The 25,113-nt window shown below is 37.9% G+C and overlaps 1 protein-coding gene across 1 annotated transcript in view; it reads right to left on the bottom strand.

The window, feature by feature from the left end:
* The window catches only part of WDR49 (WD repeat domain 49), a gene marked incomplete at both ends in the record, with an annotated part of 137,014 nt that overhangs the window by 68,898 nt on the left and 43,003 nt on the right, over positions 1–25,113 (bottom strand). The window contains 4 exon segments of the mRNA XM_082624325.1: positions 3,261–3,494; positions 22,386–22,525; positions 22,528–22,533; positions 24,387–24,554. Coding sequence (XP_082480451.1) covers positions 3,261–3,494; positions 22,386–22,525; positions 22,528–22,533; positions 24,387–24,554 — 548 coding nt within the window.

Here is a 25,113-nt window from a genome sequence, read left to right as displayed (position 1 = left end):
TCGAACATCCATTGGTGCTCAGAAGAGTGTTGGGAGTTGTAGGAAAACACAGAAGGGGAAGACAAGGATCTTTCCCTTCCATCAAACATGTGAGGGGAGAAAGTGAGAATTTAGCTAAGTGTTTAACTGGAAAACAACTAGAAATGCAACCGACGCGCAGAGAGGGGAGAGAGGTATGGCAGGAAATGTCCCTGGAGACCTCGGATGTCGAGAGGACCAGAGATGAGCCCCGGAACTGAATGTTTACCAGCAGGAACTTCAATGGCAGAGAAGAGAAGGGCAGAAAAAAACTCTTCCTCACCTCAAGGGACCAGAGACAAAGCCCAATGCAGGGGCCCCTCCGCCTTTCTAAACTCTTTCATATGACACGTGGGTAAAATAAAGAGTAAGAAATATCAAGATGTTAATAAGAAAAAGAGGTGTCCAAAAGCATCACCCTTCAACCTGAGAAGTATGGGGGAGCGGGGGAGACTTGCCAGGGCTGGCCGCCCGGGAGGAAGGAGGACGGCTTCCAAGAGGCAGGACACAGTAAGGCAATGCTGCAGAGATACCTGTTGTTACCATTATTACGTCTATGCTCACAGCACCCCCACCCTGCCACACACACACTTTTGAAAGTCAATAAACTGAAGCTTAGACACGATAAATAGTCTGCCCAACATCTGAAGTCACATTTCTCTAACTCAGCAGTTCTCAAAACTTTTGATCTCGGAATCCCTTTATACTACTAAAAATTATTGAAGAATCTAAATAGCTTCTATTTATGTGGGCAACAGAGACAGAGACAGAGGTAGAGATAAAGACAGAGACAGACAGAGAAACATATATATTTACCAAAGTAGAAATTTAAACTGAGAAATTGTTAAAACACAGGAATACAAAAGCACATGTTCCTGTAGCCATCAGAGCAACGATGTCTTCACTCATCATATAGCCTCTAGAAAACTCCATTGTACACTCATGAAACAAGAGAGGAAAAAGTAAACAGCAAGTTAACATTATAATGAAAAGAGCTGTGATCTTGAAGATCCTCTCAAAGGATCTGACTTCCCCAGGGATCTGAGATCACGCTGTGAGAACTGCTGCTCTAACCTCAAGTCTATATTTTTCCAAGACTAGACCTTGGTACATTGAGTGAATGACCTTCACAATCTGGCTCTAAGCTCCCTTCACTGCCTCAAGTCCCACAGTTTTTGCTAAGTATCCCCAAACCAGCCATACCAGAATAAACCCTCTCCCTGAAAAAAAAATGTAGAGTCTGTGCTCAAGCTTCTTTGCAGGTGGCCATGTTGTACCTTCTGTCTGGAACTACTTCCTTCTCTCCTCTTAGGGGTTCTCATTCTAGATTTCAGGGCTCTGCTGAATGTCACCCACCCCAGCCCCAGCCAGATTTGATCACTTTCCAAGGAGAGCACTTTGCTTTTACCCCTGTTCATTTTACTCCACTCCACTGCTTCCTTGTGAGTTGGTCATGTGTCTGCTTCCTCTTCTTTCACCCCACCATCCTGTAATGAGCACCTACCCAGCAATGAGCTCTTGGAAGACGCCCAGAACCTGAGTCTCCCTGAACTACAGGGGCGAAGAAACTATGTGGCACGTGAATCTTTGATCCCTCATTCCTGGCACCTGAAACTTATTCAAAACTGTTTTATTTGCTTTGTCTAATTATTCTGAAATGATAAATTATCACTGGCTGATGGGACTGTGGGTGATATTATTTTCTTTGCACTTAACTGCCACATATTTTTACAATCATAAATGTTATACAACGTTAAAGTGTTTCTCTATAACTTAGCTGCTAATAGTCAGGAAACACTTATGTATGACACACAGCTCTGTGTGCTTTATATACATATTAATGCATTTAATTATTTATACTTTTAACAGCAGAAATAAGTAGAGGCATGAATATCCAACTCATTTGTACAGAGATTCTTTCTACATAATATTCCATATGTGCATAGTCTATTGTTGCCTATAAGTTGCATATCCTTGTGTTATCTTGGCTTTATCTTCATGTTCCAAATGGAAGATTCCAGACCTTCTTTGTGTCCCATTTCCTGAATTCCTCATGGAAGATTGCTCATTTTATGGTCAGGCAATAGCAGATCGTAGCATCAACACACAAACCTAGCACTTTAACTTTGCAGATCTCAATTAGCAGAATGTTCTCCTGGAAACAAATACATCTCTCAGTGGCCACCAGGGAGTCGCATTAACTGGTTGCCTTCATAAAGTTCAGTAAAACATTTACGAGGGAATGTTTTCCCCGAAGATGGAATTCAAAATGGATCGTTTTGTAAAGGATTTTTATCTCCTAGAATAACTGGAAAACAGAGTGTATTTGAAGTAGTGACATGACACACTACTCATTACTAACAAAGGGCTCTCCTCCCCTTGCACCCCATCTGAACTACTCATTTCTGTGTAGATACAGAAGCTTCTGCAGCAAGAAAAGAAAGAATGGGCTGGAGTTACTGTTTAATTGGCCACAAGCTGGATACTGGCTGTCTGCTTGGCTCCAGCTGTGCTGTGACTGTCAGGCCTGAGGTGATCATGGTCGCAGACTAAGCTCCATGAGTGCCCGCTCGCTCTGTGATATCCACAGGCTGGCCCTCCCTTTCCTCTAAGAAGGCCTGTGGTCCTTGCGGCATCTCCACTCCAGAGGAGCCCGCTTCCTCATTGACATGCAGGGAGCGCTCCCATAAGCAAAAGCTGCAAAGCATCATTACCGTGGTCGGGAGACAAACAAAACCCGCACTGCATACCAAGTGGCACCACATTTAACTGAATCATTTTATTATGAATACATTCCGGGCTGCCACTGTGAGCCACTTGCCTAAACTATGCCGGCAAAATGGATCTTTGCTAATTACACTTCATGCATATTTCAGATCTTTCCATGGGGATGCAGGAGGATGGTGTTCATAAAAGGGAATTTTACAGCCAGGTTCACTTGCATTTGGCATCACAACCCAAACTAGCGGGTAACAAAGATAAGTTCAATTACATTCCATGTTGTGTTTGTTTTAGCTGGAATGTTTCCTCCTAGTAACTCTATCAGTGCTGCTGTGGTCACTGGTTGAAAATGCAATCACTCTTCAAATCCACCTGAATACATATTATTGCAGAAATGCACACAGTTATTAAATCATTTCTTTTCCACATTTCCTTTTCTATATTTGTCCTTAGATTGAATTAAGGAAATAAGTCTCTGGATGTGGGGACATCTCAGGAGAGTGACAGAAAAACATCATTACCTGCTTCAAGACTGAATTGTAAAGCACACAAGTGACTGCTTTCTTGTGGCTTCTCACCCTCTTGCCGGAATCACTTTTCATTGCCAGCAATGCTAGCTGGTTATTAAATGAGATGAAAAGTCGTCCGTGGGCTTCAGCAAAGTGGAAGAGACATCTGAAGTCCTGACTTTTGGAGAAAGAACAAGCTATCCTCTGGATGGACAGCTGGTGCTGAATATCCCAGAGTCTCAAAACCTGCATGAAAAGTAACAAAGTCACATGAGTATGTCAAGAATAATTCTAATTTTTTAGCCAGATTTTCTCTAGCTCACCCTCGATCCCAGGCAGGCTCTGCATAGTGCTGTAATTGTTCACACTTCTCTCATAGCACATATTTTTTTGTATTTCCCTTCTCTGTTTCAGTGTCTCCTCAATTGTAATCTCTTCTAGGGAAGGGACTGTGTTTTGTCTCAGTCCCCAGAAAAGTGCCTGCATTTAGTAGGTGCTTATGGTAGGCAGAGTAATCATCTTCAAAGATGCCCACGTCCTAATCCCTGGAAAATGTGAATATGCTATCTTACATGCCAAAAGAGATTTTGCAGATGTCATAAATTAAGGCCTTTGAGATGGAGAGATTATCCTGGTTGATTTGGGCAAGTCCAATGTAATCACAAGGGAGATCAGAGTGATGGGATGTGAGATGGACTCTACCTAATGTTCCTGGCTTCAAGGAAGGAGAAAGGGGGCCATGAACCAGGAGAGCTGGAGAAGGCAAGGAAACGATTCTCCCCCAGAACCTCCAGAAAAGAAGACAGCCCTTGGAGCACCTTGATTTTAGCCCAGTGAGACCCAGGCTGGAATTCTAACCTACAAAACATTAAAGGTGTGTTGTTTCAAACCACTGAGTTTGTGGTTATCTGTCACAGTAGCAATAGAAAACGAATACAACCTCTTTCGATAGATAGATAGATAGATAGATAATATATGTATATATTTTTTGTGAAATAAAAGACTTGTTATTAAATGAAATCAAGTTCAGATAAAACACAACAATTAAGACACAAAAAATGACATGCAGATGGAACAAGGTAAACACTGAAGGAAACAGGAAGAGCAACTTTGCAGATGCAAGTGTTGCCACTGTCAGTCACGGTGCAGAATTAACACAGGGCAGTGAGGGAGAGTCAGAGTGAAGACAGCAAAAATCCTCTCCAACAGGGGCCAGCAGGCCAGCTCTAGGGCCAAACTTTTTGGGTTTTGATTTTGGCTCTATCCCTTACTGCAGGGTGACCTCTAGTAAGTTTCTTTGTCTCTCTGAGTTTTTGATGTGGTACCTACCTAAACTGATGCTATGAAGAGTGAATGAGAGCCCATGTCAAGCACTTAGCGTGATGACCAGTACGTGGTCAGTGTTCAGTAAATGTTTTTTTTTCATTATTAAGTGCATTTTATTCTTTTTATTGTATAAACATTAGAACCTAAGAGCAAAAAAGTTTCTTTCAAATAAGCGAGTGCATCTTATACAGTATGAGAATTATTTTAAATTATCTACAAAAGATGACCTCTGTTTACATGAGTGTTTATTACTCCATAGGGTAGGCTACCCAGTAGTTTTTAACTGATTTTAAATCATATACTCCTTTGGGGGAAAAAAAAATCGTTTGAAAACGATGGTTCATCCCCTCCTCCTAAATGCATATACCCATACATGCACACAATTTTCCACATAATTTCTTTGGATACATAGACACACACATCTCCCATACAGATCCTGATATCCCATGGGATAGGAATTCCTAGAGTAATCATTATGATTAGCCGGGTAAATGGCCCCAGTTCTTTCAACATCATAACATCATTTTTAGATCCCCGTCCACCAAGGCAGCCTCTTGATTCTCTCACTTTGTCTTTTTTTTTCCATTTTCTCTCCAGGGGAGGATGGTCATCCAGGCCTTGTTTACTTTTTTAAAAATATAAAAAGATATGGCCATGGTGTAAAATGCAATAGCACCGAAGGGATTTTTCTTCAACTCATCCCTCTCGGCCTCAAGTCCCACTCCTCAGAGACAGCCTTCTTTAACTCTTTTTGAGCTACTGTTTTCTCCTTAACACCAAATAATAGCTCTGTGTGTGTGTGTGTGTGTGTGTGTGTGTGAACATAGCATATATTAATCATACATTGAATGACATTCTCCTCTGAAAGTAATGCAGTTACTTACACTCATTTTCTCCCTTTCTCTTCCCATTGCCCCAATCTAAACATTGTATTTTTTTAGTTCTATTGTTATTATGCTTTAAAATAATACACTTACACATTAATTACTGCACTATCAACATAAGACGTATCTCTCTGCTCACTAATATGTAAAATGAATACCTTAGGGTCCTCAAGGACCTCTTTAAGCCAAGTGCTCAGAATTGAGCCAATATTTCAGGTGTGTTCTAACCACTGTTACAGCCACTGTGACTTCTTTAAAGCAGCCTACTTTTACGTGAGCTGATTAAGCCACTCCAACATGCATTGCCCTTACCTTGGGGTCCTGACTGAGCAAAACTCTAAATCTTATTCCCATGAACAAATAATCAAGCCAGACATCTACCATCCTACCTTCAAAAATCTGATGTTGTAAGCTAAAACTAGGATTTTTCTAGTTTCAAAGTGTAAAGATATAATTTTGAATCTTAGTTCTATTATATTGATAATTCCTCCCTGATTTGTCCACACATCCCATGGAATACAGTAGATGGTCAATAGATATTTTCTTAATTTGCTGAAGGTTGTGGTTCATTTAACAACTATGTTTTTATCCCACTCACTGTTCAAAATATTAGCTAGGATAAGTCCAAAAATATAACACTTCCATAAAAAAGCTTGCCTCGCTTCTACATGGTTATTTACCCAATTGCAGATCTCATCTAATTCACAATGAAATTTTATGAGACTTTTTCAAACATCTTGCAGAAATGAGTATGTTTGATATATAGGGTAACCTCTCCATTTACTAACACTTATAACAAACTTAAACTGACCTAGTCAAATTTTACCAGATGAGCAGCATTACCAATCCCTCTAATCCCAAGAATATATATTTATAAAGTAAATTGGGTTTTCTTGGCAAGAATTTTTTATTAAACAACTTATTCTAGTTCTTAAACCTTACTATTTTTATTTAAAACATCTGGCCACTCTCCAGAAAATGTTTATCCTCAAAAATATAAACTCTACAAGAACTAAGACTTGCAAATATATTTCAAAGTGTTCTAAATATAAATAGGATTGATAAGCTATTATTTTGAATGTTAAAACCACATAGATTAGATGCATCTAGATCATTCTCAAACACTCATATAACTTACAATAGTCATATCATCATTGTTCAAAATCCTGTCTTGTTTGGTATGGACTCCCTCCTAAAAAACTGAAATTAACTTCATTTCAGAAAAATAATCTGGGGCATGGCTGAGTATAGATCAACAATAACTCAACAGTATTAATGGACTATAATTTCCCCAGAATCATTTTCTGCATGTTGTTCAAATCATTTATGTTGACTTTAATATTTCATTGACATTTAGTCTCATAAATTAAATGAAAAATTAAAAATAGATGAGTGATAACCTCTACTCTATGACAGGTGAGTTCTTCCTATTAGCAATTAAAATTAGAGGTGCATTTTTTAAGCAAAATATGCATATTCATTCATTTTTCTTAAAATTAATTTTTACTTTTCTTCTTTCCCTTCTTCCCTTGAAGAACCCTTGACTCTCATAATTAGTGATCCTACTAAGTCCCCTTCCATCTTTAATTCTCTAATTTTTCTTTCTGCTGAGAATCAAAGCCAACAACATTTATATACTGTCATCAATGTATAAAACAGTGTTTCAGCATTCTCCCAGAAATCATATCATGGTAGGTGACCTCCCATATGGTTTTCAATTTTTTCTACACTTCACATTCTATACCAGTGGTTCTTAATCTTGACATTAGAAGCACCTATGGTGTTTAGAAATTGCTTATGTTTGAGACTTTTCTCAAACCTATTAAATCAGACTCTCTGAGGATGAGGCTCAGGCATTAGTTTTTTGGTTTTGTTTCTTTTAAATTTCCCAAGTATTTTCATTGTATTGTACTTTAACTTCTCAATTTGGTTTTAAGATCAATGCTAATCTCCTTGAACAAGATATCTTTCTCTCAGCTTAATCAGTAATATCATGTGGCTTGGCTTTAAACCAGATAACTGTACTCCCTTAATCAGTCTATATCTTTTTAATCAAGAAAAATATCTCACATTAATTCTATTTTATTAATCAAGTCCTTTTGCAAAATATCACTTAAATATCTAGTTAATATTTGAGAATCCTTGATTTTCCTTTTTTTATATTCAAATTGACTTCTGGAATAGAATTAGGTCACATTTCAGAAAGGAGTATATTTAATATCATTTTCCATTCCGATATCCTAGAGAAGTTTTCTTTATTCTTAGTGGGAAAAAATAAAGAAATTGGTAAACACCCAGGCTTAAAAATTATAATTGAGTAACTGATTATTTTTAATTTATATTTTCCATAATTTTTATCTAAACTGTACTTCCCATTTTCATCATGATACCTGAGAACTTGTGATGCTTGTCCAAACTCAGACTTACTAAGCCTAGTCCTTGAAATGCTTTATATAGGAGCTCTTTACTTCATCTCCATTTTTATAGTATTAGGAGGAGCAAGCATCCAAGCTTGTGATTTTATATCAAGGCAAAATTTAGCTTTTCACATAATGATGAGGACTTATTTTTCTACTTAATCTTTATCTTATTTCAACTGTTACCCAGTTAATAATGCAGGATTATAAAAGCAAATCCTGTACTATTCATATACACTAGCACTAGAAACCAGTAGATTGGGACTCCAGACTCCAGACATCTCGATCCTAGTTTTAATATTACTCAGGTCTGTCAGCTTAGGTATATTACATTACTTCTCCATTTCCTCACCTTTATACAGAAGGGGACACCGCCAGCTCTAAAATTCTGTCAGTTTTGTCTAGAATGTACTGAAATTGCTCAATCCATTACCTATAGATCCCAAAATAACAACAACTGAAGCAATTTCAAGAAGGTGTATTGTGACAATTGGGCTAAAGAAATGTAGTTTAATTTTACAAAAAATTTCTTCCTGCCCCCTGCCAGAGATGGACAGAATCATTTCACATAGGCATAATAAAACTATATTAAATAAATAATAAATAAATAAACAAAACTTTTCTTTTATCCTATAAATATTAGAATTATAAATGGGTAACTTCATGGATGGGTGGGTACAAAAATATATGTATGGATGGATACAGAATCTGTTTTCAGTGCACTTCTTAAAACCAAATCAGCATTATTTACATATTGGCAACATGTCCAAATTTAATTCAAAGTAGTTAGGGGGAAAAAAGGTTCATAATTTCCTAATAATGATATAAAAGTGAGGGAAAAGTAGAAGACAGACTTAGAGAACTGCATCAAAATGAGATTTGTTTGGCTGCATCAAAGAGAACTGCATCAAAATGAGATTTGTTTGGCTGCATCAAATATTTGCTACTAACTCCTACCATCCTGTAGGGCATAGATATAAAATGACAATAAGAAAAAGAGAGAGAGAGAGTATATATCACTAAGGGGATTTTGAAGACAGCAGTGCAGCAGCTCAGCTCTCTGGGATAATCCACAAAAATGGATAGCCTTCTTGCAGATAATAGGATAACAGAAACTGAGGGCATTGGTTTTCTTGAATATACCTTTATGTATTAACAAGTCTATTTATTTAGAATTTAAGCCTTTGGATAATCCACAAAGGCATAATCAGTGAATGCTTAAAGGCAATTTTGTTTGACATGATATATGCTAGCATGTGTATTCTACTGAATAGCTCAGCTAATGTTTTTATCTTGAAGTAACATAACAGATCTTCCTTTAAGAAATATTTTTGCCATTTTTTTCCTCAGGATTGAGGTCCACCTTAAAATATTAGTGGGAGGTTAAAATCTTCTCTTGTGCTATTCATTGTTAAATTGTTACCATAGCCGTTATCATCTTTTTTTCATTCTTTTCAACAAAAATGAAAGAGGACATACAGCTCTAGGACACAGATTTCTATTGTGTGTCTGTGTATTCTATCATTGACCTTGAAAAAGTCAAAATGTTTCTTAATGCTATGAATTGTTCTGCAAAAATCTCATTAATTTCCCAGTTGAAGTTCAGCAATAAATTTAACTAATATCAACATTTTATTTAATTGGCTTTCTTTTTTCAGAACAAAAGTCCTTTGGGGAATTTTAAAATTTCAGTTCAATTGATTTTTTTGCTATTATCATTGCTCACATAACACTGAAAAACATAACAGAATTTTTCACAGTTTTTAAACAAAGTTTTCTAACTTTGCCTTTCAAAGATCACTGTTCCTCTTTTACTTCACAAAGTAAACCTAAACACTTTAAATTTTCTTTTCTTTTTTAATTCAATATTTATACTAACAACTGCTTTGAAGAAAGTAAGTGAAAACCAGCTAGAACAAGGGAATCTTGGTTCAATTATCATTCCAGACTAGGTTTTTGTGGGGGGCCTTCCTGCTTCAAAACAAAACAACTCTGAATAAAACATAATTTCTGCTGCCTTGCTGGAACTTCAGGGATTGGAGACAATCTCCACAGGTCCAAAAGAAGAAGGAGGAAAAAAAGAAGCAAACTTCACAAGGAGACAGTGAACAGTAGGCATAAATGAGTAGACTATAACCAGGAGAGAGGGCAGACAGCAAAAGCAAGAAGAACTACAATCCTGCAGCCTGTGGAACAAAAACCACATTCACATAAAGATAGACAAAATGAAAAGGCAGAGGACTATGTACCAGATGAAGGAAAAAGATAAAACCTCATAAAAACAACCAAATGAAGTGAACATAGGGAACCTTCCAAAAAAGAATTCAGAATAATGATAGTAAAGATAATCCAAGACCTCAGAAAAAGAATGGAGGCAAAGATAGAGAAGATGCAAGAAATGTTTAACAAAGACCTAGAAAAATTAAAGAACAAACACCTAGAAGAATTAAAAAACAAACAAACAGAGATGAACAATACGATAATTGAAATGAAAAATACACTAGAAGGAATCAAAAGCAGAATAACTGAGGCAGAAGAATGGATAAGTAATGCGGAAGACAGAATACAGAAAAAGAATTAAAAGAAAAGAAGAGAGCTTAAAAGACCTCTGGGACAACATTAAATGCACAAACATTAGCATTATAGGGGTCCCAGAAGGAGAAGAGAGAGAAAAGGACCTGCGAAAATATCTGAAGAGTTTATAGCCAAAATCTTCCCTAACATAGGAAATGAAATAGCCACCCAACTCCAGGAAGCACAGAGAGTCCCAGGCAGGATAAACCCAAGGAGAAACACACTGAGACACATAGTAATCAAACTGACAAAAATTAAAGGCAAAGAAAAATTATTAAAAGCAACAAGGGAAAAACAACAAATAACATAAAAGGGAGCTCCCATAAGTTTAACAGTTGATTTCTCAGCAGAAAATCTACAAGCCAGAAGGGAGTGGCACGATATATTTAAAGTGATGAAAAGGAAGAACCTACAACCAAGGTTACTCTACCTGGCAAGGATCTCATTCACATTCAACAGAGAAATCAAAAGCTTTACAGACAAGCAAAAGCTAAGAGAATTCAGCACCACCAGACCAGCTCTACAACAAATGATAAAGGATCTTCTCTAAGTGGGAAACACGGGAGAAGAAAAGGACCTACAAAAAGAAACCTAGGGCTTCCCTGGTGGCACAGTGGTTGAGAGTCTGCCTGCCGATGCAGGAGACATGGGTTCGTGTCCTGGTCGGGGAAGATTCCACATGCTGCAGAGCAGCTAGGCCCGTGAGCCATGGCCGCTGAGCCTGTGCGTCTGGAGCCTGTGCTCCGCAACGGGAGAGGCCACGACAGTGAGAGTCCCGTGTACCACAAACACACAAAAAAAAGAAACCTAAAACAATTAAGAAAATGGTAATAGGAACATACATATCGGTAATTACCTTAAATGTGAATGGATTAAATGCTCCAACCAAAAGACACAGGCTTGCTGAATGGATACAAAAACAAGACCCATATACATGCTGTCTACAGGAGACCCACTTCAGACCTAGGGACACATACAGACTGAAAGTGAGGGGATGGAAAAAGATATTCCATGCAAATGGAAATCAATAGAAAGCTGGAGTAGCAATACTCATATCAGATAAAATAGACTTTAAAATAAAGAATGTTACAAGAGACAAGGAAGGACACTACATAATGACCAGGGGATCATTCCAAGAAGATATAACAATTATAAATATATATGCACCCAACATAGGAGCACCTCAATACATAAGGCAAATACTAAGAGCTATAAAAGAGGAAATCGACAGTAACACAATAATAGTGGGGGATTTTAACACCTCACTTACACCAATGGACAGATCATTCAGACAAAAAATTAAGGAAACACAAGCTTTAAATGACACAATAGACCAGATAGATTTAATTGATATTTATAGGACATTCCATCTGAAAACAGCAGGTTACACTTTTTTCTCAAGTGCACACAGAACATTCTCCAGGATAGATCACATCTTGGGTCACAAATCCAGCCTCAGTAAATATAAGAAATTTAAATCACATCAAGCATCTGTTCTGACCACAATGCTATGAGATTAGAAATCAATTACAGTGAAAAAACCCATAAAAAGCACAAATACATGGAGGCTAAACAATACGTTACTAAATAACCAAGAGATCACTGATGAAATCAAAGAGGAAATCAGAAAATACCTAGAGACAAATGACAGTGAAAACACGATGATCCAAAACCTATGGGATGCAGCAAAAGCAGTTCTAAGAGGGAACTTTATAGCAATACAAGCCTACCTGAAGAAACAAGAAAAATCTCACATAAACAATCTAACCATACACCTAAAGGAACTAGAGAAAGAAGAACAAACAAAACCCAAAGTTAGTAGAAAGAAAGAATCATAAAGATCAGAGCAGAAATAAATGAAATAGAAACAAAGAAAACAATAGCAAAGATCAATAAAACTAAAAGCTGGTTCTTTGAAAGATAAACAAATTGATAAGCCTTTAGCCAGACTCATTGAGAAAAAGAGGGAGAGGACTCAAATCAATAACATTAGAAATGAAAAAGAAGAAGTTACAATGGACACCGCAGAAATACAAAGCAACCTAAGAGACTACTACAAGCAGCTCTATGCCAATAAAATGGACAACCTGGAAGAAATGGACAAATTCTTAGAAAGGTATAACCTTCCAAGACTGAACCAGGAAGAAATAGAAAATATGAGCAGACCAATCACAAGTAATGAAATTGAAACTGTGATTAAAAATCTTCCAGGACCAGATGGCTTCACAGGTGAATTCTATCAAACATTCAGAGAAGAGCTAACACCCATCCTTCTCAAACTCTTCCAAAAAACTGCAGAGGAAGGAACACTCCCCAACTCATTCTATGAGGCCACCATCACCCTGATACCAAAACCAGAAAAAGGTACTACAAAAAAAAGAAAATTACACACCAATATCACTGATGAATACAGATGCAAAAATCCTCAACCAAATACTAGCAAACAGAATCCAACAACACTTTAAAAGGATCATACACTATGATCAAGTGGGATTTATCCCTGGGATGCAAGGATTCTTCAATATACGCAAATCAATCAATGTGATACACTGTATTAACAAATTGAAGAATAAAAACCATATGATCATCTCACTAGATGCAGAAAAAGCTTTTGACAAAATTAGACACCCATTTAGGATAAAAACTCCCAGAAAGTGGACATAGAGGGAACCTACCTCAACATAATAAAGGGCATATACGACAAACCCATAGCAAACATCATTCTCAATGGTGAAAATCTGAAAGCATTTCCTCTAAGATCAGGAACAAGACAAGGATGTCCACTCTCGCCACTATTATCCAACATAGTTTTGGAAGTCCTAGACATGACAATCAGAGGAGAAAAAGAAATAAAAGGAATACAAATTGGAAAAGAAGTAAAACTGTCACTGTTTGCAGATGACATGATGTTATATATATATAATCCTAAAGATGCCACCAGAAAACGACTAGAGCTAATCAATGAGTTTGGTAAAGTTGCAGGATACAAAATTAATGCACAGAAATCTCTTGCATTCCTATACACTAACAATGAAAGATCATAAGGAGAAATTAAGGAAACACTCCCATTCACCATTGCAACAAAAAGAATAAAATACCTGGGAATAAACCTACCTTAGGAGGTAAAAGACCTGTAATCAGAAAACTATAAGACACTGCTGAAAGACATCAAAGATGACACAAACAGATGGAGAGATATACAATGTTCTTGGATCGGAAGAATCAATATTGTGAAAAATGACACTACTACCCAAACCAATCTACAGATTCAATGTAATCCCTATGAAATTACCAATGGCATTTGTTATAGAACTAGAACAAAAAAATCTTACAATTTGTATGGAGACACAAAAGACCCCAAATAGCCAAAGCAGTCTTGAGGGACAAAAAAACAGACGTGGAGGAATCAGACTCCCTGACTTCAGATGATACTACAAAGCTACATTAATCAAGACAATATGGTACTGGCACAAAAACAGAAATATAGATCAATGGAACAGGATAGAAAGCCCAGAGATAAACCCACGCACATATGGTCACCTTATGTTTGATAAAGGAGGCAAGAATATACAATGGAGAAAAGACAGCCTCTTCAATAAGTGATGCTGGGAAAACTGGACAGCTACATGTAAAAGAATATAATTAGAACACTCCCTAACACCATCCACAAAAATAAACTCAAAATGGATTAAAGACCTAAATGTAAGGCCAGACACTATAAAACTCTTAGAGGAAAACATAGGCAGAACACTCTATGACATAAATCACAGCAAAATTCTTTTTGACCCACCTCCTAGAGAAATGGAAATAAAAACAAAAATAAACAAATGGGACCTAATGAAACCTAAAAGCTTTTGCACAGCAAAGGAAACTATAAACAAGACGAAAAGACAACCCTCAGAATGGGAGAAGATATTTGCAAATGAATCAACAGACAAAGGATTAATCTCCAAAATATATAAACAGCTCATGCAGCTCAATATTAAAAAAAAAAGAACCCAATCAAAAAATGGGCAGAAGACCTAAATAGACATTTCTCTAAAGAAGACATACAGATCGCCAAGAGGCACATGAAAAGCTGCTCAACATCAGTAATTATTAGAGAAATGCAGATCAAAACTACAATGAGGAATCACCTCACACTGGTCAGAATGGGCATCATCAGAAAATCTACAAACAATAAATGCTGGAGAGGGTGTGGAGAAAAGGGAACCCTCTTGCATTGTTGGTGGGAATGTAAATTGATACAGCCACTATGGAGGACAATCTGGAGGTTCCTTAAAAAACTAAAATTAGAATTACCATATGACCCAGCAATCCCACTACTGGGCATATACCCAGAGAAAACTATAATTCAAAAACACACATGCACCCCAATGTTCACTGCAGCACTATTTACAATAGCCAGGTCATGGAAGCAACCTAAATGTCCATGGACAGACAAATGGATAAAGAAGATGTGGCACATATATACAATGGAATATTACTCACCCATAAAATGCAATGAAATTGGATGATTTGTAGAGACATGGATGGACCTAGAGACTTTAGTACAGAGTGAAGTAAGTCAGAAAGAGAAAAACAAATATCGTATATTAACGCATATATGTGGAATCTAGAAAAATGGTACAGATGAACCAGTTTGCAAGGCAGGAATAGAGACACAGATGTAGAGAACAAATGTATGGACACCAAGAAGGGAAAGCGGCATGGGGAGTGGCAGTGGGATGAACTGGGAGATTGGGATTGACATATATACACTAATATGTATAAAACAGATAACTAATAAGAAAGAACCTGCTGTATAAAAATAAAAAAGTAAAAACTATAACCAGGAGCCTAAGCCTTGGACCAGCAGTGAGTCGGAGGCACTGAGGCAAGACTGTTCAATTAAAAGGACAACAGGAGCTTCCCTGGTGGCGCAGTGGTTGAGAATCTGCCTGCCAATGCAGGGGATACAGGTTCAAGCCCTGGTTTGGGAAGATCCCACGTGCCACGGAGCAACTAGGCCCATGAGCCACAACTACTGAGCCTGCGCGTCTGGAGCCTGTGCTCCGCAACAAGAGAGGCCGCGACAGTGAAAGGCCCACACACCGCGATGAAGAGTGGCCTCCGCTCGCTGCAACTGGAGAAAGCCCTCGCACAGAAACAAAGACCCAACACAGCCATAAATAAATAAATAAACAAATAAAGTTAAAAGGACAACAAATAAGGAAAATGCAGTAGCCTCAGGACAGTAGTTTTCCTCATTTCCATTCTGCAGAAACGAACACAAATCTTCTCTGGAGGAAAGCATTTTCAATTTCATTCCTCAGAATGCCTATAGTTTAGCAATAGCAAAAAATGAGGTAACAATAAAAGATAACCAAACATAGAAAGGAAACAGTAAGGAACAATTCACCATGAGGAAGAATCATCAGAATAGTAAATATCTAATTCAGATACCCAAGGACTCCAGGTATTAGAATTATTTGATAAGAAAATGCAGTAATTAATATGAAATTAAAGAGCTAAAAGTCAAAATCCCCAAAATGAGCAAACAACAAAAGAGCATACAAAACTATCAGGCAGTTAAAAAATGTTTTAGAAAAAAATTGTTAAATTTTATAACTAAATGTATAGGTTATATAGAAAGTGGGCACATCCCATTATAAACACTCCCATAAAAGTCAAGAATATGATAAGATGCCACCTGAAACGTGGAGGAAAAACCTCAACAAGGAATGGGAAATTTTTGTACAATTTTTCTGAAAGGCATTTAAAAAAATGAATAAATGGATAAATACAGGGTGTGCTTTCTCAATATTTTAAAGACGTCACCTATCAAATTCAATGTAAATCCAATCCAAAAATTAATACGGTTTTTCATGAAACATGAATACTGATCCTAACATTTACTTAGAAGGATAAGATGCCAGAGGATTGTTAAAATTAAAAACAAAAAACAAAAAAACCCCACAGAAGTAGAAATTTCTCTACCAGATATCCAAACATACAATAAAGCTATGCTGGTTAAAGCAGTGGTGTATTTATGCAGGAAAAGGCAAATAGACTAATGGAAAGAATAAAGCATCCAGAAACAAATTCATGTATACCTGGAAATTCAGATGATAACAATGGAACTTCAAACCAGTGAGGGAGAAAAATTTTTCAAAAGAAATTATTCAAAAAAAATCTTGGATGTCCGTTTGTAGAAAAAAAAACATTTTACACAAAAATAAACTGCAAAGATAAATGCAAAAAAAATTTGACAATAGAATAAGTATTAGCAGAAACTAAAGGAGAACACCTCTATAAATATGAATTGTGGAACATGTTCCTAAGCTAGATACAAAACCAGAGCCACAAAGAAAATCATTTCTTAGACTCAACTTCATAAAAATTTAAAACTTTTGAATGATAAAAATCACATAAACAAAGTTAAAAGATGTATGCTTGAAAGAGGCAAGATATTTGCATCATATATAATAAAGGATAATCAATATATTTTTCAAACTACTACTATTGATAGTATTCCCAAGTCCAGTTGATAGGATAAAGGGCTTGATCAGATAATGCACAAAAAACAAGAAATATAAATGGCTAATAAATAATTGAAGAAGAAATTCATCCTAATTTTTTGTCCATTAGATTCACAAAAGAATGAACACATTAGTGGTATCTATCATTGACAAGAATGTGGGGAAAGAAACACCTTTACACATCTCTGATGGGTATACCAATTGGAACAATATTCCTGCATCTAAACCATCCTTTAAGAATTGAATCCCTGTTGACCCAATAGCATCACTTCTAGAAATGTATCTCTAAGAACATATCACAAGAAATTACTTATGTGATCTTAAAGATGTGTGTGCATGTGTGTGTAAATGTGTGTGTGTGTGTGTGTGACAGTTGGTTAGAGACAATATCTCTTATAATCAACAGGTGATTGAATAATTAAATTATGACCATCCATACTATGAATTACTATGTAGCAGGTAAAAAGTCAGGTCTATGTATACTCACATTGAAAGATCTCCAGGAGATATTGTTTAGGGAAAAGCAAGTTGCAAGGAAGTATGTCTCATGCGATGCCACTTACATAAAAATTAATAATAAATACTACCTTGTATTTGTATACACACATAGGATGGTATACAGTATATAATAATAAATTATAACAACATCACATATTATAATACAATATGTTATAGTATATAAGTATGTGATATAAATATAAGACAATACCCATCGTGTTGGGCTCCCCTGGTGGCGCAGTGGTTGAGAGTCCGCCTGCCGATGCAGGGGACACGGGTTCGTGCCCCGATCCCAGAAGATCCCACATGCCGCGGAGTGGCTGGGCCCGTGAGCCGTGGCCGCTGAGCCTGCGCGTCCGGAGCCTGTGCTCCGCAACGGGAGCGGCCACAGCGGTGAGAGGCCCGCGTACCGCAAAAAAAAAAAAAAAAAAAAAAAAAAATACCCATCGTGTTAATAATAGATATTTCTTGGGAGAGGGATTGATTTGAAGGGGGAGTGAAGAAAAGGGATATTCACTTCTTGTACTACATGCTTTCTCATTTGTAAGTTCTACGGAAGAGCATTAATCTGTTTACTTGCATAATTTAAACAAAATGAAAATGGCTTTGTCTCTGGATGGATAGAGGAAAGTTGAGGAGAGAGGGTATACAGAAGGGGAAGGAAGACACACAGGTAAGAGCTAGTCACCAGCACAAGAGTTTTTGAATTTTCCTTCCCAACCTTGGGTGCACAATACAGAAACCAGACTCTGGGAAAAATCAAAACCTCAAACAAAAGATTAAGTTACAAACTGATCTGATTCTGGTGGCCAAATCAGGATAAGTAGCCCAGGAGAGAAGAGTTAGGAGCAATAGAAAAGCCTAATCAGATTCACTGGTTGAGATATTTCCCAGAGGCTTTGAAAATCCTTTTACTCCCATGGTGATTCCTCCTCTAAATGACCAAGTTACTGGCTCCCAGCAGGGCCTTGCCATCAGTGATTGCCATCTTATAAGACAATTTAGGAGTCCAAAGCAAAATGCAATTGGACTATTACTTATACCAAATGCTATAGGGATAAACTTATTGTTTAATAATCACTGGAAAGCACAATAGAGCAGTTTTCCAAAAAAGAACTGAAGTAAGTCTCAGGCAATTATTTGGATCTAAATTACTTTGGTCTGAAAATCCTCTAATTTAGCAATTCATAGACCAAAATATGGTTCAATCAAAGGCTCTTTGAAAAAAGAATGCTTTCTTTCATTTTCCCTGTTCCCTAAATTAACCCTAGTCCTATAAAATATCCAAAAGAATTTTATGCAATAAAACAAAGACTTAACCTGGTAGCTGAAAGCCCTGTTGTTTGTTGTGAAGACATACAGGCTAAGATTATTATGCATTTATCGAAGTGAAATGGCTTTAGACTAATGTGAAAGACGGCATGGCAAGCTTCATTACAATGTAATGGTTTAAAAGTCAAAGCAAAAATAGGATGATAAAACTGACTTGAAAGAGGCCAGGTAGTCTTAACATTGATAATAGCTATACACAATCAATTCTGACTCTAAGAACATTTTTTTCACTTGCTTTAAAAGTTATAACACCTTTCAGGGAATTCTATAATGATAAAATATGTGATTTCTTTCATATTTAGCTTTGATAAAGATTTGTTCATTTAATTAAAATGTATTGAGAACCTACTATGTATATGGCACAGTCCAAAAAGAGAGTTCCAAACCTCGTGAATCCTGTCGGTTAGTTGATAATTACACTATTTTATATGCTTTATTCAACATTTAATGTACATTAATATGCGCTAGATACTGGGAAACACAAAAATGAATTCAACAAATAATCTTTGTCTTTAATCACTCAAAATACAGTGAAAGATAGAGTATACATATACAACCTTCAAGTATACATGTCAGGTTGTGTTAAATTCAATAATGGGGGACTTCTCTGGTGGTCCAGTGGTTAAGAATCTGTCTTGCAGTGCAGGGGATGCCGGTTGGATCCCTGGTCAGAGAAATAAGATTCCCACATGCCACGGGGCAACTAAGCCCGCAGGCCACAACTACAGCAACAAACAGTCCACGCACCACACGGAAAGATCCTCCACGCACAACTAAGATCTGAGGCTGCCAAAAAAAAAAACCACAAATAAATAAATATTTTAAAAAACAAATTCAATAATGGGAGTTAGAACAAAGTGCTAAAAGATCTCAGAAAATAGAACAACTAAAAGCTAAGGCATCAGAAAAGTCTTCATTCTGAGTTTCTTTCCTATTTAAGATTCACAGGAATATGTATTCACTTCAAACTGTCAAAAAATAATCACTGGGGCTTCCCTGATGGCGCAGTGGTTAAGAATCTGCCTGCCAATGCAGGGGACACGGGTTCGAGCCCTGGTCCGGGAAGATCCCACATGCCACAGGGCAAGTAAGCCTGTGCGCCACAACTACTGAGCCTGTGAGCCACAACTACTGAGCCCGTGAACCTAGAGCCCGTGCTCTGCAACAAGAGAAGCCACCACAGTGAGAAGCCCACTTGCCACAACTAGAGAAAGCCCGCATGCAGCAATGAAGACCCAATGCAGCCAAAAAAAAAAAAAAAAAAAAAATCACTGAACAAACACTGCAAGGTGCCAAGCACTGTGACTGATACCAAGTGTACAAGCTGAAAAGACACTGACCCTACTTAGGAAAGTTAACTACAATTTCAGTACAACAGAACACATGCTCTAAGGAGGGACACACAGGTGTAATGGGAGTGCAGAGAAAGAAACACCTAGGTCTGTCTGAAAGACTCCAGAAAGTCTGAAACTTCAAGGATAAATAGGCTTTTGCCAATTAAGCATGGAGGAGAGGGAACTGAAGGCAGAAAGAAGGGCACGTGGCAGAGCCACGAGGCAGCGTGGTGGAAACAGGCAAAGTGTGATGCGGAGTATCAGATGAATGGAAGAGAAAAGCAAGAAGTGAAGTGGGCCTGGTAGACCGGGGGAGGGCTCTATATAAAAGCTTAAGAATTTTAGAGCTGATATTTAGAATGAGGGTAAGAGGAGGTATTGAAGATTTTTTTCTTAGACACCACTTAATTAGCAGGAGGAAGGGCAGATTGGAATCAGACCCGTATGCAAGACGGGAGACATGTTAGGCAACCTTGCAATGTTTTGGATGAGCTAACTCGAAAGATAATAATTCAAAAGAGGATGAGATTTTGAATTAGAGCAATGGCAGTTGAGAGGGAGAGGTGAGGCTGATAAATATATTTGATGGTAGAATCAACTAGAATTGGCAGTTGAGTGGTGAAGTTTCAGGTGAAGGGAGGAGATTTATGGTCTGATAGGTAATACAGTAAAATAAGCAAGTTTGGCAGGACTTACACATAGGGTGAGGCTAAGGAGTTGAAGATGAATTTCTATTTTTTCTATTTAATTTTCACATATACAAGTATCACTTTAGAATAGAATTAAAAGTCAGAGTCACTGAAAAAGTCTCAGAGGCTGTCCCCAATAAGCCTATTGCCCATCCTTCTTCTCTTCACAGCCAGGTATCTTGAAATCTATCACATGTTAACTGGATCTATATCAGGCATTATGTAAAACAGAAGCTTTACAGAGGAACACATGATGAGATTATTAGAGATAAAGAAATTTTTCTGGGAGATACGAGTAGTGAATAATGTGATCAGGATACAACCGGGACTATCTGGTTTTGGTACAATATTTTTTTCCACCATATTTAGAATTTGCACCAATATTATCAAATAGAATGGACTAATATACTTAACTGAAATGTTCTTAATGTACCTGATATTCTTCAGATTAACTCTGATTTCTAATTTACTGAGTCTGTTCAATGGAAAAGCAACAATAGTTAATTGGCTGTGCCTATTCCATATCTTATCAAAGCAACATTTTCTCATTCCCATTTCTGTTTTGTATTTTTATTGCATTAGTGAGTACTTTGGAAACTCTCAAAATGTGGCCTATTGAGAACCCAAAAATAAGGATTACATCTATGAGTACATGGTTTAAAACAATTTTTTTTTTTTTTTTTTTTTTGCTGTACGCGGGCCTCTCACTGCTGTGGCCTCTCCCGTTGCGGAGCACAGGCTCCGGACACACAGACTCCGCGGCCATGGCTCGCGGGCCCAGCCGCTCCGCGGCATGTGGGATCTTCTGGGATCGGGGCACGAACCCGTGTCCCCTGCATCGGCAGGCGGACTCTCAACCACTGCGCCACCAGGGAAGCCCTAAAACAATTTTTTTTAATGAAACACGTTGTCCAGTTGTCCAGGACTATTCCTAAATTACTATCAGTATCATTTTTATTTTTTTTATTTTTTATTTTTTTTTTGCTGTACGCGGGCCTCTCACTGTTGTGGCCTCTCCCGTTGCGGAGCACAGGCTCCGGATGCGCAGGCCCAGCGGCCATGGCTCACGGGCCCAGCCGCTCCGCGGCATATGGGATCCTCCCAGACTGGGGCACGAACCCGTATCCCCTGCATCGGCAGGCGGACTCTCAACCACTGCGCCACCAGGGAGGCCCAGTATCATTTTTAAAATACAGATTTCCAGGGCCTCCCTGGTGGCGCAGTGGTTGAGAGTCCGCCTGCCGATGCAGGGGATACGGGTTCGTGCCCCGGTCTGGGAGGATCCCATATGCCGCGGAGCGGCTGGGCCCGTGAGCCATGGCCGCTGGGCCTGCGCATCCGGAGCCTGTGCTCCGCAACGGGAGAGGCCACAACAGTGAGAGGCCCGCGTACCGCAAAAAGAAAAAAAAAAAAAAAAAAATACAGATTTCCAAAAACACAGTAGTAAGTCACTATATTATAAAAATCTACACCAGCTCTAAGAGGAATTTCGGACCAAAGACACATTTGCGTAGGAACTGGGGAGGCAGAACTAAATAAATTAAATGCACACTGTTACTAAATTTATCTTCGGAAAAGATGAAAAGTTGTTTTCTTGCAGCAAAGAACTGGACAGCTATTACACTGGCTGAGTGACCCCAAAGGGCAACAACTGGCTTAGAGACAACATAGGGGTTCCAAAGGCAAACTTTATTGTTAAGGCAGCAGTTGCTAATCAGAATTAGAAAGAAAAAAAATGTTTTTAATAACATGAATACTCTACATTTTTTTGAAATGAGTATATCACATACTGTATCACCGTAGGTTGATAAAAGCCTTCTGAGCACTAATGCACCCTCGTCCTGAAGGAAGGAAAATCTTATCATTGTCCAATAGCCCAGGCTAATGCATGAATGCTATCACTGGAAATAGCTGAAATGCAGGGTGGAGGGGAGAAGGAGTCTGCATGGGGTGAAAGGACAAGACAGTTCCATTAAGAGGCAACCAGTAGCCCAACCCGGAGGGGAGAAAATCCTTCTCCCAGTCCCAAAGTTCCCCCTCTACAGCCACCACAGCCTAGGAATGCAGACCACGTTAGAATTATTCCAGGGTTAAGAGAGAACTAAAACAATATTTAAAGTTCCCAAATTAATGAAAAAGTGTAAGGAAACCAATTATTTTCACTGTCATGTAAATAATCAAGTATTTGCAAGCAAATAAGCAGCAGAAATATATGTTTGACCTGCCCTATTGAGGCAATAGTTTTTTTGTTTTTTGTTTTTAAACACAAATTGATTATATTCAGGGAGCACATCAAAAACTGGGAGCACAGTGCTTCGTCAGGTCTGGGGAAACTCAGCAGAGCACTCTTTGTCGTTCCCTTGTTTAGGGTCAACTGTGGAGCTGAACTTATTCACATTTATGGAATCACCATAAATGGCAGACCCCTATTTGGATTAATACCCAGTGTAAGGGTTATGGCAATAAGAGGAAGTGAATCCACTCTTGTTTCAAGTCTTTACCCTATAGTATGAAATTAGTAAGACAACTGATAAATTTTACCCTCAGTGTTACTGCATACAGTAATATGTAATACCAGCACTGTGCCAGGAACAAGGTAGCGATCAGTATAAAGGGGCTGAAATAATCAATGAATCAATGCAATGGTTGATATTTGAGTCCTCCCAAACTCAATTCACTAACTCCTCCAGCTTTCTCTAATAAATCTACAATCCTCCTTGAAAGTCTGATGTTGGCATATTCCTGAGTTCAAAGTCAAGGTCTCTTTTTACCATGATTGTCAGCTGTGATTGTTGGGAATTTTAGAGACTCAGCTTAGCTGATATCATTTATATACTCTATATAAATGATAATTTTTGGAAGAGGGTTAATATGACCCATTCTGTAGGCCATGTATGTTCATTCTCTGTACTACCTTATTAATTTTTAAAATAATACCTCACTTTTTTATAACATTTGAACTAATATCATATATATCAAATTATCAGCTTTCAAAATACCTAAATATTTTATTTAAATAGATAATGCCTGAAAACCTTTATTGCTTATTTCTTCAGCTAAAATTTACATCAAATAAAGAACTCTCCTTTAGTATGCTAAAGGACAAATCTGAAATTTTTCAAAAAGCATTAGAAGTTGTATTCTGAAAGGTGATTGAAAAACATTCTACATTTTGCATTTCTCTAGTAAGTGAGTGAGTGTGTGTGTGCGTGTGTGCACGCACACACATAAGAAAATGATGTATTTAGGCTGAGCATCTGGTGATGTTAGGAAGACGGCAGAAGGCAGACACTGCATTCTTTCTCTATGTCATTTTACATTCCCCACCAATTCTGATAAAAAGACTCATTAAAGCACTGGGGAACTTTCTCATATTGTCACCCCAATGTAGTGCATATACGCTGCACATCATAATGCATCATTATCAGACATAATAAAATGTGAGCTGCTCAAGTTGGTCTCTCTGGCAATAAAGCAACATGGTGAAGAGGCTCCATGCGTGCAGATATGCATCCCAGACTATTGATGAGTCCCTCATAGTTATCATGATTTATTTTACATACCAATTAAATTGAGACGAGAGTGGTAATCAAAAGCACGAATGCCCTGGGCAATGTTGAAGGATGTCATTTTAAGATGCTTTTTTGATTTCTCTCTCCATGCCAGCACCACAGTGTTTGTATTGCTGGTTGTACTGGAAATAACAGCATCTAAGGACGCATTGTAAGTAACTGATTAAAAAAGAAAAGAAAACAACCTTTAGTCGATTTCTCAAAAGATACAGGCAAAACAGAATTGTCTTAAAAGATAAAACTAAAAATTAAACTCAGATTATGATGATGCAACCTGACACTTAGAAAACACCTCACTAAACCCTTCTCTCACCAAAGAACCCACAGTGAAAAGTTACATCAAAGTCTGCATCCAGACTTTTCCTCCCCCCCGATAGCTTAAAAAATTTTTTAATTAGAACACATGACAGGAAACAATATTAATCACAATAATCATGTGGGATTCTCAGGATATAAGCACCTGGCCAAAATGCTGGGCTCTTCCTCCTGGGTCTAAAGCAGGCAAACAGGAGCTCAGCAGCCATCTGCTGCTCTCAAGGTCCAGCTCACACCCAATCCACTGGTTTTTTTTTTATGTTTTGACTGGTCTAGAATGTTTGAAAGTGGGGTGTCCTGGACTCAATGCTCTGCCAAGAGTCACAAACACAGCTAGAAGCCCAGGATGATTGGCTGTTCCCCTGTTCCTGATTATCTAGTACTAGACGGGCAGCCAAATCCC

Source organism: Mesoplodon mirus, assembly GCF_964341445.2.
Source record: "Mesoplodon mirus genome assembly, chromosome: 6".
NCBI classification, from domain to species: domain Eukaryota; kingdom Metazoa; phylum Chordata; class Mammalia; order Artiodactyla; family Ziphiidae; genus Mesoplodon; species Mesoplodon mirus.
Note: the sequence above shows the minus strand (reverse complement) of the source record. Positions and strands in the feature narration are given on the sequence as shown.